At 31.3% G+C, this 15,807-nt stretch overlaps 1 protein-coding gene across 1 annotated transcript in view; it reads right to left on the bottom strand.

The window, feature by feature from the left end:
- Positions 1-4,235: 4,235 nt before the first annotated feature.
- Positions 4,236-15,807, bottom strand: part of LOC114337741 (GDP-fucose transporter 1) — a 41,744-nt gene continuing 30,172 nt past the window's right edge. Inside the window, exons 4-6 of the mRNA XM_050643171.1 lie at positions 10,419-10,711; positions 8,884-9,094; positions 4,236-4,381 (exon numbers count right to left, since the gene is read on the bottom strand). Coding sequence (XP_050499128.1) covers positions 8,885-9,094; positions 10,419-10,711 — 503 coding nt within the window. The 3' untranslated portion in view covers positions 4,236-4,381; position 8,884. The remainder of the gene's footprint in view (positions 4,382-8,883; positions 9,095-10,418; positions 10,712-15,807) is intronic.

The following is a 15,807-nucleotide window of genomic DNA, read 5'->3' as shown; positions in this document are numbered from 1 at the left end:
AATATTCTACAGGGTGTGGCGAACTTCGAGAAAAAAACACAGTTTGATTGATACACCCTGTATACAATGACAATGTACCGGTCTAGCAACAATATTATCACAGCGATATTGTTAAAAAATAAGGCTATGACATATTAAAAAAAATCACTAAAATCGGACCACGGGTTTAGGAGATACGTGACGTCAAAAATGACCTATTTTTAAGGTGTCCAGGTTTTTTTGGCCAGGAGTGTATCATAGACCTGTTTGGGCGCAAACCATGCTTTTCTTTGGAGATTCCTATATGGGCAGTTATTTTATTTGCTATTCTTTATTTCAAGTTAAGAATAGAACGTTACGCTTACGGAGATGAGTATGTATTGCCAAACCTCTCGCGTACGGGTGGATACTCGACTGCCGATATACGATTCATTCTAGTCAGTACGGCGTGGCATCGGCGCGCTTCTATCGTCCGTAAGAAATACATGGGGCTATATCCGCAATGTTCTTTTCTAAATGTGAAACGCTCCATAGTACTGTTGTTGGTAACTTTAGTATTACTATAAGTAACGTTAGGCCTCTGTAAGTCTTTGGGTCCGATTTTGAACTTGTTATTGTTCGTTCGTTCTATTTTTCTGTATAGTTTTATTACTACTTTTTCAATTTCTCAGTATCAATAATATTATCTTATAACTGGCTGCTGGAACCAGTGGCGGCCGGTCAGGGTCGGCAGTGCCGACCCACACATTTATAGATATAGATTTTTTAAATATTTGTACCTCTGAAATAAAAAAATCTATCAGATAATACAGACTAAATTTTATTCATGGTTTTTAAAAGAATTTGATCAATCCGAGCGTTAAGTGATCCCTGCGCATAACAGACTTCTCAAAAAACCAATGATCCGAGCCATTTATCTGACTTTTCGGCTAGCCGTCCCTAACATCCGTAGCTTGACAATTTACACGTAAAACTCAACGACGACGTAACAAGTCGATGAGCAAGCGAACATTACTTTTCTCCGTGGGCAATAGAAGATACGGCATGGCAGGTTACGCGCCAAGTACGGCACATTTCGATCTGCCGGTCGGTGTTTCATTTGGAAGCATGCATCGGTAGTAATTGTCAAAAATAATCACGCCGTTTTACGTCGTTTAATTGATATTGTAATTTTTTTAAGTTGTCAGGAATTATCATTTAGTGGACATGATGGATCGAAGCATTTGTTAAAAATCAAAGTAATTATAGAGAATTAATAAAACTGTTTTAGAAATACCTATTTACTTTCTGATTCGAAGTGTATTCGTAATACAGAATGAACTACATAATACATATTATAATCAAATAGTTAAATTTTGAATAACGTTGCTGAATCTGAGATTTAGAAAACCATTTGCTTTTCACTGAAAGTAGATGAAACTTCTGATTATCATGTCATTCACAATTATTATCAATTATTTTGTTCGATACGCGTTACGTGGTAATATTTATGAGAGGTTTTTAGGTTTTAGAGATGTGAGTAAAAGCAATAAGGCAGAATATATTTTTGGTGTTTTAAAGAACAGATTCAACTTTTTTTATACCAAAAATAAATTGGTAGGGCAAACTGGGGCAATCTTATGACGGCGTTGCTGTGATGAGTGGTGAATTGAATAGTCTCCAGGCAAAAGTTAAAACGATTGCATCACAAGCTTTATTTACTCACTATTATGCGCATATAATGAATTTAGTTTTACATGATACGTGTAAAAAAATAAAGAATATCGACTTTTCTTGCCAGTTTAGCTAACCTAAACGGATTACTGCTTTAGAACAAATTTGTTTCGAAAAAAAAAGCGAACAGTTTGTCAGACGCGATGAAATTTTAAATCTCGGTTAGTTTTATCTAAGCAGATTATCTCTTATAGTTTTAGTATCTGTAGCAGATTTTCTTGAACAGCTTTTGGAAGTTTTTGATTTTATTATCGAAGGCGATAATTTTGAAAGTGGCGATACCTCGATCCGTGAAGCAATCGGTTTGAGAACTTTATTAAATACTAATGACTCTTTCAATATTTTTTTAAATATTTTTAAGACAGAGTTTGCCCAAGATATTCCTTGTTGTTCAAAATCAGTCAACTGACATTATTTATTCTAAAAATAGAATACGAAAGCTGGTGCAAAATCTCAGAGATTTTCGTAATGATAGTAGTTTCCAATATATACGCAGTGACGTTTTGGATTCGCTTGATATTTCCGAACCACCCAAAAAAGACAACGACATGATACATATCTCGAAAAACGAGTAAGTATATCTTGAAATTTTGGATACCTACTATTATATGCAAATAGATACTCGTTCTTCGAATTTTGAAGATTTGCAAATTTTTGACCTCTTTGACGATTTAAAATTTAAAAGTTACGTTCGCCAAAGAATTTCCAAGATATTTATTATTACAAGTTAGGTACTTAAAAATTATGCTGGTCCAAATATTTTCAGAAAGTGGGATAAGTTGCACAATATGTATGTATAATTCTATGTAGTAAGTACTGCAATTCATTACAACAAACTGTTTATCAATTTTCTTATTACCACCAATTTCTGCCTAAAAAAAAACGGGATTTACCTTGTCTCAAAAGAATCAACACGTATTGTCGAAACACCATGAAACAAGAGAGAATGTCAAGTACATCAAATAAAAAAAAGCAAAAAACAACAAAATCTCCTATGATGAATTAAGCCTTTTAGTTTGATGGTATACCTATATGAGGAGACAAAAAAACCTTGCCGACCCTGTCTCCAAGGCCACGAGCCGCCACTGGCTGGAACGTTGACCTGTTGTTCTCAATTTTTTGTGTATAATTGTAATAACCAAGTGCAATGGACTCTTTACTAGTTATCTAGGAACTAGTGATGTAAGAAGAGAATATTCTCAAGAGAATACTCTCGGCCAGAATATTCTCGTTCTCGAGAATATTCTCTTGAGAGTTGCTGCGTCCGTAATCGTGATAAGACGATGCATATAAATGAAAAATGAAAAACGGAAAATGGGGATACTTCTTTTCTAAGTAATACGCGAAACAATGAGTAATTTAACCATGGAAATAATGCTAGACAATTATTTGTTTAAGAATTTTACAAGAATGTCAAAAAGTGATTTCGAACTATTAATAAATATGATAGGGCCAAGAATAGAGTAGAAAGATCAAACATATGAGAAACGCCATACCAATCTCAACAAGATTAGCGATTGTTATTTATATATAGCAACAGTTTTAGTTTAATGCATTTATTCAGGGTGCAATACTCTTCCATTTGTCTCATAGTTCCAGAAGTATGCCAAGTTCCACAACTCTGTACGTAAATGTACTGCATTAATAAACCTTATTGCGATTTCATTTGACCACGAATTCATCTTTTCTTTTTATGTTTTGACACAACCAAATTAAATTTCAACAGAGTACAGGAAATAAAGAGAAAATACAGAGCAACATGCAAAATTTTCCACATCAGTTCGACTTTATCGGCAACGCATCAGGCACTGCAATAGTGTTCAAGTACTAGTGAGATTTCGGCCACATGGCTCAGCCAAACGGCGATATTTTCATTAGATGGCTGTAATGTTGCCAGAAACATACCAAATATATATTTTCGGCAACATATTGCTTCAAAAACTCGCCCGTCTAAATGCCCCTTTAGACGTAGACCAATCCATGGCTAAGCTGATGAGTCGTGAAAAATAACATCCCACAACTTCTCATCAGTACATTGAAATGCAAAATGTAGATGATCGGGATGAGCTAATGACAGAAATATATTCTGAACCTGAGGCATCATGTTTTTCTGATTAAATCACCACATCCATTACTTGCATTATTTGTTGTTAAGAAGAAACTTTCAATTTTTTATCAAATAAATTTTGTGTTCTCTGTTGTTTTTGTATTTTGTTTATATATAAAGAACACTGTTGTTTAGTCTCATAATTCTGTATATAATTTCATGATTTTTAATACCCTATTGCCCTATTTCATCTTCAACAATATCCCTAAGTGCGCCATAGGGTTCGTTCTCAGAAAATTCTCCATATCGAGAATATTCTCTGATTTTTAATTCCCGAAAATTTTCCAACACTAGTAGGAACTGTGTTAGCCCTTTTTATGACGGCTCCAAATATATTCCCACTGATTTGTTGGTATCCATATTAGCTTCCACGTTCTCAACCGTTTCAACTCTATGATCTATACATGGCTGTATTATTACGAAATAAAACTTCTGGTTGTTTAATATACATACAAGTATATAAATCTATTTTAAATAGTATAATATAAACTCTGTCCATATCACAATAAAAAATAAATCAGATAAAATTACTGGCGTGGAATATCTATCAGTCAAAGAAAATCGGCACGTCGGCGTCGTAGCCTGAAAAGAAAACAAATAAAATCACTATCATAACAGTAGTAATACGATACATAATATATAGCCTAATAAAATAAAAAAACTCAAAATGTAAATTCGTACAGGTTAAAACAAATTTTATATCAAAGTTTAGGTGGGTACAAAAGATATTTTCAAGAAAGTATCCAAATCATACAAGCGGATCATTGTTTAAATAATTAAAAAGGGGTCATTTTTGCAAAAAAAATACTTTTTTAACTGCTGAGGTAATTCACTTATCGATGAAGGTCTATGGGATTTTTTTCTGCAAAGTTGAAAAGAAAATCTTTCACATAAGACTTACTAAATTAAATTTGGTCCCCTATTTATTTAAATAATTGTATATAAAACTTTAAAAACAAATTTGCAAAAAAATATTTTTAGCGTTTTAAATAAGCACTATAAAATATCTTTTTTTACAAACTAAGTTGCGCTATGTTACCAGTATTAAGCAAAAAAAAATGGTCAAAAAATATTTAATATTTTTTGAGATATTGAATTTGTTTATTAAATGTTACTATATTTTCAATTACAAAAACGCGGTTGTTGCCAAAGAAGTATTCACCTGTATTAAATCTTATTATTTTTATTCTTTTGTATATGTTCGATAAATGTATTGATAAATTCAAATTTCAATTAAACTTCCCCCTAAAATGGCATTTGAAAATTATTCAAATTTGTTTATAATTTGTTTTTTTTTAATAACGTCGCGGGGATTAAACATTTTCAAATACCGTTTCAAAAATTGGATTCCTGGGAATTTTTCACTAATTAACAAATTTTTTTGTCTTTCTTTCCTCTTCTTTTTTTTTCTTTGAGTTATATTACTACGGGCCCTTTTAGGGTTAAGCTTCGTTAAGAATGTCGAATCTCTAAGTTGTAGATTCTAGACCTAAAAATATTAAGATTGGTCTAAAATCACTTAAATAAAATGTGGCTACTTACTGAGTTACAGGGTGTTTTATTTAAAAATTTAAAAATTATTTTTACCAAGTACTTTCAAACTATTTGACGTATCCTTATCATACTTGGCAGAAAGTGTGGGTACTATACAGTCTACTAAATTGTGATAAACAAAAGTTTCTAGCTGCTACCAGAGGCGTACGACAGGGGATAGGTAATGGTTGACCCTTCCCAAATTCTACGCCACTGAGTGAATTACTATTTTAGCAAAATTTTTCGATTCTCCAATACTTTGTATGTAAATAACTTTATTGGTATCGATAAAGTCATCAGTTTGAGAGATATTGGAAGTTTAAAATTAATGAATGAATGAATCAAAATAACTATGCCGTTTCATTTTTAACGTCCAATATCTCGAAAACTAATGACTTAATCGTTACCAGTAAAGAGTATATTATTTACATAGAAAGTATTAGAGAAACGAAAAATTTCGCTAAAATAGTAATTCCCTCAGTGGCGTAGAATTAAAGAAGGGTCAACCATTACCTATCCCCTGTCATACGCCTCTGGTAGCAGCTAGAAACTTTTGTTTATCACAATTTAGTAGACTGTATGGTACCCACACTTTCTGCCAAGTATGATAAGGATACGTCAAATAGTTTGAAAGTACTTGGTAAAAATTATTTTATTAAAAGTACTTGGTTTAAATTTTTAAATAAAACACCCTGTAACTCAGTAAGTAGCCACATTTTATTTAAGTGATTTTAGACCAATCTTAATATTTTTAGGTCTAGAATCTACAACTTAGAGATTCGACATTCTTAACGAAGCTTAACCCTAAAAGGGCCCGTAGTAATATAACTCCAAGAAAAAAAAAGAAGAGAAAAGAAAGACAAAAGTTTGTTAATTAGTGAAAAATTCCCAGGAATCCAATTATCGAAACGGTATTTGAAAATGTTTAATCCCCGCGACGTTATTAAAAAAACAAATTATAAACAAATTTGAATAATTTTCAAATGCCATTTTAGGGGGAAGTTTAATTGAAATTTGAATTTATCAATACATTTATCGAACATATACAAAAGAATAAAAATAATAAGATTGAATACAGGTGAATACTTCTTTGGCAACAACCGCGTTTTTGCAATTGAAAATAGAGTAACATTTAATAAACAAATTCAATATCTCAAAAAATATTAAATATTTTTGGACCAATTTTTTTTTTGATTAATACTGATAACATAACGCAACTTCTCCTGTAAAATAAGATATTTTATAGTGCTTATTTAAAACGCTAAAAATAATTTTTTTGCAAATGTGTTTTTAAAGTTTTATGTGTAATTATTTAAATAAATAGGGGGTCAAATTTAATTTTGTAAGTCTTATGTGAAAAATTTACCCTTCAACTTTGCAAAAAACAATCCTATACACCTTCATTAGTAATTGAATGACCTCAGCAGTTAAAAAAGTAAGTTTTTTGCAAAAATGACCCCTTTTTAATTATTTAAACAATGATCCCCTTGTATGATTTGGAAACTTTCTTGAAAATATCTTTTGTACCCACCTAAACTTTGATATAAAATTTGTTTTAACCTGTACGAATTTACATTTTACTAGACTAATATTTTATACATGTTAACGAGGGGCCGTTCAAGTATTACGTAACGCAGGTTGGGGGGAGGGGGGTCAAAAATCTTCAAAAATTGCGTTACGTAATACTTGAACGCCCCCCGATACATACATGTGTTAACGATACATACATGTGTTAACAATGTTACGTCAGTCACCTGTAAATGACCGGACCCTCTCTTTTCTTTTCTCACTTTCTTTCTCCCTCTTTCATATCTCGGCCCTTACTCATCCACACCTGAGTCATATTTTCCAGCGATATATTGGATATCGTCCCTCCAGAGGTATTTCCACACTCATTTTGGTTTCTCTAGGACAGTAAACCAACAGTCTAATGTTCAGCTATGTAGGGATGGTCGCTATATGATATTCATTCAGATTTTCACTACCAATTCTTAACCCTTTCAGCTCCGCTTTAATATTTTCAACCTCAACTCCTGTGCCGGCAGAAATAATTCCGTTTATAAACTTACGTGCCACTGACACGCTTATGCGTCCACTGTAATATTCTGTAGTCTTACTTAGACGCGCTTACGCGTCCATGGCACTAATCTACAGTGATATTTGGACGCGCGTACGCGTCACCGGAGCTGAAAGAGTTAACAAACATTTTCCACTTGATTTAAAATGTTTTAAACCAACATAATTTAGAAATTAACAATAACAATACAAACTATATAACAGAGATGACACACTGCTGTCCTCTCTTATTCATTGGTGGTTATTTGTCCACCACTTCTCATTTACCTCCCTTCATACCAGTATAGGATTGTTATTAACCGTAAATCTCTTCTATCCACACAAATACTGTGTAAAGATTCAAATAACTTCGTTTGTGACTCTATCGAAAGACTTTTGGAAAACGACAAAATCAAGATACCATAAAAGCAACAGAATGAAGCTAAGAAGTTCTAAATTTTAAAAGGAAATTACAGTTCAATAATTATTAATTGAAGATATTCGAACCATAGGCATGATTGAAGATGAAGATATTTTGAGTAAGCCAAGTCAAGCTAGTATATACAGTGAGGACGTTTGAGTTTGCATAAATTCATTATCTCGAGAATGGGCAAATTTGAAGAGAAATCCTCAGACAAGTCGATTTTTATTTTAAAATTAGGACTTTTTGGCATAATATATATAATACTAGTGACGTCATCCATCTGGGCGTGAAGACGTTATCGATGATTTTTTTAAATGAGAGTAGAGGTTGTGTGATATCTCATTTGATAGGTTATTTAATTCTCTATTCAGTAATATAAACAGTAACCTAATTATTTATACAGGGTGGCCAAAAAAAATGTTTTTGAATTAAATTAATTGAGACAAAGAGGAGAATGTATGTAATTTATTTAATTCGAAATACATTTTACTATCGTCCGAAAACAGAAAAAAATGTTTATTTGATAAATAAATATTGTTTTTCGCTTAAATTCAATATTAAAGCTGGCACCCACCTGCCTCTTAGCAGTTTGAACCTTTAATTTAAGCGAAAAGCAATATTTATTTTCCAAATTAACATTTTTTTCTGTTTTCTGACAGCAGTAAAATGTATTTTGCATTAAATAAATTACATGCTTCTTTTTGTCTCAATTAATTTAATTAAAAAAAAAATTTGGCCACCCCGTAAAAATTAGGATATTGTTTATATTGCTGAATAGAGAATTAAATTACTTTTCAAATGAGCGATCACACGACCCCTACTCTCATTTAAAAAAATCATCGATTACGTCCTCACGCGCAGGTGGATGACGTCACTAGTATTATATATAATATGTCAAAAAGTCCTAATTTAAAAATAAAAATCGGCCTGTCAGAATTTCTTTTTAAATTTGCCCATTCTCGAGATAATGAATTTATGCAAACTCTAAACGTCCTCACTGTATAATAAATCTGATATCTGAAAATATGAAAGAAAATCATGATAAAAAGAATAAGAATACGAATAATCTTACCTCAGACCCTTTGGTAGGCAATATTTTCTCTATGTCTTTTTTCCATGTCTCTCTGTTTGATCCAAGTGTAGCAGGCACTGCCAAATAAGACAATGATGTTCGAGCTCCACCACAAAAATGACTTTGTCTCTTGGTACCAATAAGTGGCCAGCACTGTTTGAGCGCAGGCTTTAGCAGTACCGGATATATTATGTGTGAGTGCTGATGTATACTGCAAAAAAAAGGATTAAATCAATGGATTAAAAATTCAGCTTATTAATATAACAGGAGTCCTATAACAGCTTCTTTTTCTTCTTAAGGTGCCTTTCCGTTCCGGATGTTGGCGATCAGCATGGCTATCCTAACTTTGCTTGCTGCTATTCTACAACAGCTAATAGTAATAAAACAGCTTTTCAAATGTGGTATGGTCAGAATAATATTAATATTAGAGTTTTTAGTTAAGAACGTAGGCGCAAATATACTACGGCTATCCCTACTTTTTCTTTTATTACACAGCAAATTACGTGTAGTAAAATTCTCACTGGTATGGAGATGTAAACATTAGTTGACAATGACATCGTCATCATTAACTTAGAGATGGCTTTTCAATGTTCTTGGATAACCGTTACTTGCATAATCGCTTAAATTATTAATGCAGTTAATTAATATGGTTATTTTTTCACTAACTAAGTGATTTTTTAATAGGTAATATATTGTTGCTATGGAACCCCTAGATAAATTCTGAACATCTTTAACAACAAAATACTTGGATTGCAGAATATATCCTGGTGTATCTCTACTTGGATCTTCCATAAATAATAAACAATAAATAAATTTTTATTACTTCCACATCTTAAATCAATTATTATTTATCAAATACACATCAATATTATTTAATAAACAACTCAATATATTCCTGAAGCTATGCCAAATATTTAGTAGCCGTGTTTGTCACTGTCTTGTCACCACATTCTGTTCAACTGAGTGCGTTGTATGACAAAGATAGCGAATGTTCGATTTGGAAAATATCACCACGGACATGGTGTTCATTTTTTTTAGACCCTGAAAAAACTAATAAATATTTTTGAAAAATTTAGAGGCAGAATGAAAGACTAAATTATTAGGTACTGAGGGCCGAAAGTCCCTTAGAATAAGTAAAAAGTTTCTTTTGAATGATATATTTGTAATTAAAAGTCACACTAAATTTTCTGTTTTTTTTTACCCCTGTAGGTTATTAAAATAAACATTATAGAAGTTTTCAGTGACTTTGGGCCCTCCGTAATAACGTTATTAAAATAAAACATTATTAAAATAAACATAGAAGTTTTCAGTGATTTTCGGCCCTCCGTAATAACGTAATCTTTCATTCTGCGTTTAAATTTTTCAAAAATTCTTGTTAGTTTTCTCAGGTTTCCAAAAAAATGAATGCATGTAAATAGCATTGGAGCCGAAAGTTTGCACCTATCTCCTTAAAAGTTTTTAGTTATGTCAAAAAAATTATTTGAAAGAACTAGACCTTCAACAGGCGATATATAAGTGAAGGTAAATTTACTTACTTTTATTTGCATTGTGGTAAAAAATCCAATGGTAAATCCACATAGTCCACCTGCTACAACGATAGACCAAAAGTATGGGCTGCCGAAATTAGTATAGTTATACAGCTCCTTAATTTCATTGTTTAATATCATTACAGGCAAAAGAAGAATACTGGCGTATACATTATTAACATATGATAATGCCCAAACTTCTCCGTTTAGTTTTGGCAAAACTTTTTTTGTAAAAATTGAGAATAATGAAAGAGATAGTGAGCCCAGGATTCCAAAAACAAATCCTGGTATCGATAGGCTCCCTAAAAAAGGAAAAGGTTCATTAACATATTAGAGGAAATATGTAGTTTAATGGACAGAAAATAGTTATGAACCTAATTATTCTAAACATTCTGTATATATAATTTAAACAACCTAATTTTATACATTTTTTATTCTGAAAATATTCGAAAAAAGTCAAAATACAAATACAGTAAAACCTCCGTTAACCGAAATAATTGCGGGGGGAGGCCGTTTCGGATAACAAGAATTTCGGTTAAAAATAACATTGTTTTTTGTATTCTTCTTGTATCAATTTACATAGTATTTTTAAAAGTTGTTAGTAAAAAATACTATGAGGTGATGTCGTAATGTGTTGTATATTTAATTGGGTTTTTTAGTTGTATGAGAGCAATGTTGACAAATTAAGATCGAATTGTTTTCGTTTTGCGATAAAAATTTATTTTTTATTGACGAAATTATTTAAACTGCCAGCTGTTTCGGTTAAACGATGTTTCGGTTAGAAAGGTTTCAGTTAACGGGAGGTTTTACTGTATTGTTATTCATAAATGGTTAAATTATGTTGATTTTGAATTCCCAGAAAATTATTTTTACTCTTTTTAGTATTTACCCTCTTATTCAACTCTACTCTTCAATTATTGGCGCTAACTTGAATTTTTGTTTTTTTAAATAAACTAAAGAGATAGTTGTTGTCTACTCTCTATCTAATTATATTATTTGTTAGTCAAGGAATCAAACTCAAATCTTAAAAACAAATATTTTTCAAATCTATGTCAATAAAATTTAAAAATGTTTGTTACTGTTCTTTTTATTATCTTTTTGTAAATAAGACTCAAATTTCAAACTAAATCCATTTGTATTCGTAAGTATTTTAAAAATTATTCAAAATATGTAATTGTTATACATAAAATGCTGGTATATTTTTTATTATAACTTGATTTTTGTTTTATAATCATACATTATGGTGCAAATGTTTGGAATAAATTCGTTACGTCGTAAGCTTTGAGGAAAAATCCTGGAACAGGTCGATTTTTATTTTTAAATTACGATTTTTTGACATATATATTGTTAAATAAATTTTATGGGGAAAATTTAGAGAATTAATTTTATGTCAAAGACCACGAGATCGTAAATTTTCATTGCCCTGTATATAGCCAAAAGTTGTAAATCATATAATTTAGCCGTAAGCAGTGTTTCGTGGAAAGAGGAAATGTTTAGTGATAAAGATTCTACGAACGAACTTATACAAATTAAACAATAAACTAAAATACGGTCGGATTAGAAAGTGAATGTACTCGCGGTTGGAGTAGACAATAGAATGTTTCTAAATGGTTTCCTAGAAAAAAACGACGGTAAAATTTGTTTAGTTTTAGAATATAGGGTTTTTCTAGGATATAAGAAAACATTTAATTTTAATATCTCTTGGAAATTTGACAAGACAGAAAATTTGTATACAACACTATTTGTTCTTAATAAATGAGAGTATGGATGTAATGTGTAGACAGAATGCTTGTGATTAGCGAAGAGATTGATGGAGGGAGAATAGAGTGGTTGAGTCTCAGATTGATGAAGGAAAAAGATTAATTGTGTAATTAAGATCGGAAGGGAGCAGTCCAGTTTGAAAAATAGTAATTTTGTGTGAAGTGGTGAATTTGGTGACCGTGTAAGCAGATTCCTGTTGAGACGAAATCGTGATCGAGCCGAGAAGTACAATCTCCTCGTGTCCGAATAGATTCCAGTTTCTATCTGGAACAAGTAGCTGGTTTGTATCAATTTTGCACAAGATATCGAGCTGAGAGAAAAAATCTTGGAATTAAAAAGATTGATATTGTTTGTATCGAGTCGGAGACTAAATAGAGGAGAGAGTTCGAGCGAGTGCTGTTTTTTGTTGATGAAACAGTTTGGAAGAGAAAGACCGTAGCAGCATCCGAGGAGCATGTGTGGGAGAACCGAGGACAACACAATCCATGAGAAGAAGTAAAGAAGATAAAAAAAACGGTTAGTCAAATTATTTGTGAAAAGGAGAGAGTTGTTGTATATTACTTACCATATTTGTTTTTTGTCAATTTAACAGTTTTACAGCATAATTTATTCATTCATAAATTCATAGAAGAGATAAATAGTATATTTAAAAGGTGAATTAAATATTGTTTTTTTTATAATAATTAGAACAGTCTATCGAATCATTTAAATGAAAATTTGTTAAAAGAAAAAGGAGATAGTAGAATTAAAGATTATTTTTATTAGATAAGAAATTTTGACAACAGAATAAAGTTTTAGCATACATTTTGGATCTTATATTTATGGTATAGTATATAAATAAATAATATTTATAAAATTTATATGATATTGAGTATACAGGGTGAGGCAGATAACTGGCCTATTAGAAATATCTCGAGAACTAAAGGCAACAGAATCATGAAAATTGGAATAAGGGGGTTTTGAAGGATGATCTATTAAATGAAAATATTTTCATCTCTTTGCAACTTCCGGTTATACCGGAAGTTGCTTATAACTTCGTTTTTTTAAATGGGACACCCTGTATATTTTTACATTTTTTGATTCTCTTCGATGTCTTCTTTCTTAAAATATAAAGTTTTGTAATATTATACAGGGTATTTTAAAAGATAATTACGTTTTTTTATTAATTTCGTAGCAACATTCACACCCTGTAGAATTGTAGTAGTTTGACATCTAAAACTCTACTTACGTTCAAATGATTTTTAATATACTCTATTATTGTTAAGAATCATTAGTATAGCTAAATTTTTAATTTTAGTATACAGGGTTGGTCTAAACTCGGAATGAGTATTTTCTGAGTTTTCTTTAGTTTTTCTGAGTTTTCTGTAGTAGTTTGACATCTAAAACTCTACTTACGTTCAAATGATTTTTAATATACTCTATTATTGTTAAGAATCATTAGTATAGCTAAATTTTTAATTTTAGTATACAGGGTTGGTCTAAACTCGGAATGAGTATTTTCTGAGTTTTCTTAAATGGAACACCCTGTATTTTAGTATTGTAATGAAATGATATTTTATGGTACTTTTTTATTTCTTAAGCATTCCCTATACCTAACTGCTTTAATTTGTGCTTAATTGTTAATCGCACCAACAATCTTCAGTTCGTTCGTGATCATTGAATCGACCGGTCGATTTATCGAGTGCGAAGTAATTAATACCAGTGTCCAATTTCGAATAATTTTGTTAAAATTTCGAGTGTAGTAGATTTTATAAAAAACTTAATTAACAGTGAGTGTATAATATGAGTGCCACCGAGGGGGGTGGTGAAGCCCCCCAAATTGGAACTCATTCTCCAAGCAGTGGTGACATGGATGTCCCGAATAATTGGGAGATGGACGTCGAATCACAACGTAATGTATTAGACAAAAAAACAATAGAAAATATCAACATTCCAAATGTAAGTACAAATAATATTTCTAACGTAAAACATACGGAGACAACAACAGATATACAACAGAAACCAGTACGTATTGCAACTTTTTATAATAATGTCGATATCGCACCTTACTACGTGTATATTGAAAATAGTCTAGACAAATTCGATGGTAAATTAAACGCTATTAGAATAGGAGATATTTTGTTCAAAGAACATCCAGAGTTGGATTCCAAAATTAATTGCATAGATTCTATAGGGCGTAATAGGTTGAGAATTAAATTAAAAGACTATAAATCGGCAAATAATTTATTAAAATCGGTTAATTTAAAAAAATATAATTTGTTGGCATATATCCCTAAATTCATTACACATAAATTTGGTATAATAAGAAATATAGACTATGAGTTTGGTGAAGAGTATGTTAGAGGGAAAATAAATCCGTTTGATATGCATTGTAAATTTAGTGTGGAGGCGGTTAAACGAATGAATCGAAAAGTAGTTAAACAGGACGGTACTAAAGAATACGTGCCTACAAAAACCTTTTTTGTTACTTTTAAAGCATCTAGGTTACCACAATATATATGCATTAATCATGTAAGAATTCCGGTAGAACCCTACGAGCAAAAGGTCCTTTTATGCTTCAATTGTTATAGGTACGGACATTTAATTAAGCAGTGTAAAAGTAACGTTCGCTGTTTAAAGTGTAAAGATGGACACGAGACAAAAGACTGCAAAAAAAAATTTAGTAGAAAAAACATGTTTCTATTGCAGTGGAAAACATTATACAAATCAAATAAAAGAGTGTCCAGAATTCGATAGACAAAAATCAATTAAAAAATTAATGACTGAGCAAAATTTATCTTATGCAGAAGCAAACACAAAAACCCCTAAAGTTACTTATGCACAAGTGGTCGTTAAAAATCCGGGACCGACCGAAATTTTAAACAATAAATATATAGCCGACAGTAATCATAGTTTAAACAATAATTCTCATGACCTTCAGTTACAATCTAATATATTTCCCTCTTCCCAAATGCAGTCAAGCGGGCAAAAGTCGAGTTCGGTGCACTTCCAGCATTCTGCGGTTTCTCACAAAAGACCTAGGTTGGTGAGGTCTCAAGAACAGGATAATACACTGAATTTACATAAAAAAATTATATCACCAATTCATTTACCGAGTTCATCGACAGCCGTTTTCGAAAATCAAAATTACAAATCAAACTTAACATTGAATCAGTCTCATCAAGAGACTTGTGTCACTGTTACGGAGAATGCTTTAGTAGGTTTAATTTTATCCATTATAGGAATCTTAAAACAACAAAATAAATTTGAAATTCAAGAATCAACTTTACTTAGTATTATTCAAGATAAATTTAATGCAATATCTGATGATGAGTTGTTTTAAGATCTGGCAGTGGAATTGTAGATCAGCTATATCTAATAAAGAAAACCTTCAAAATATGTTAATAAATGAAGATATAGATATTGCTATGCTTTCAGAGACGTGGTTTAAACCATCAAAATATGTAAATTTTGCAGGTTATAACGTTATTAGGGAAGACCGCCCTGACGGGTACGGCGGGGTGGCTTTTCTGGTAAAGTTAAATTTAAAATATAATGAGATTATTGTAAGACACTCCAATAAATTGCAAGCAAACTGTATCCAACTACTATCAACCAACAAAATCAGTATATTTTTTGTAAACATTTATGTTACTCC

This window comes from Diabrotica virgifera, chromosome 2 (assembly GCF_917563875.1).
Source record: "Diabrotica virgifera virgifera chromosome 2, PGI_DIABVI_V3a".
NCBI lineage: Eukaryota > Metazoa > Arthropoda > Insecta > Coleoptera > Chrysomelidae > Diabrotica > Diabrotica virgifera.
This window is presented reverse-complemented; position numbering and strand designations above follow the sequence as displayed.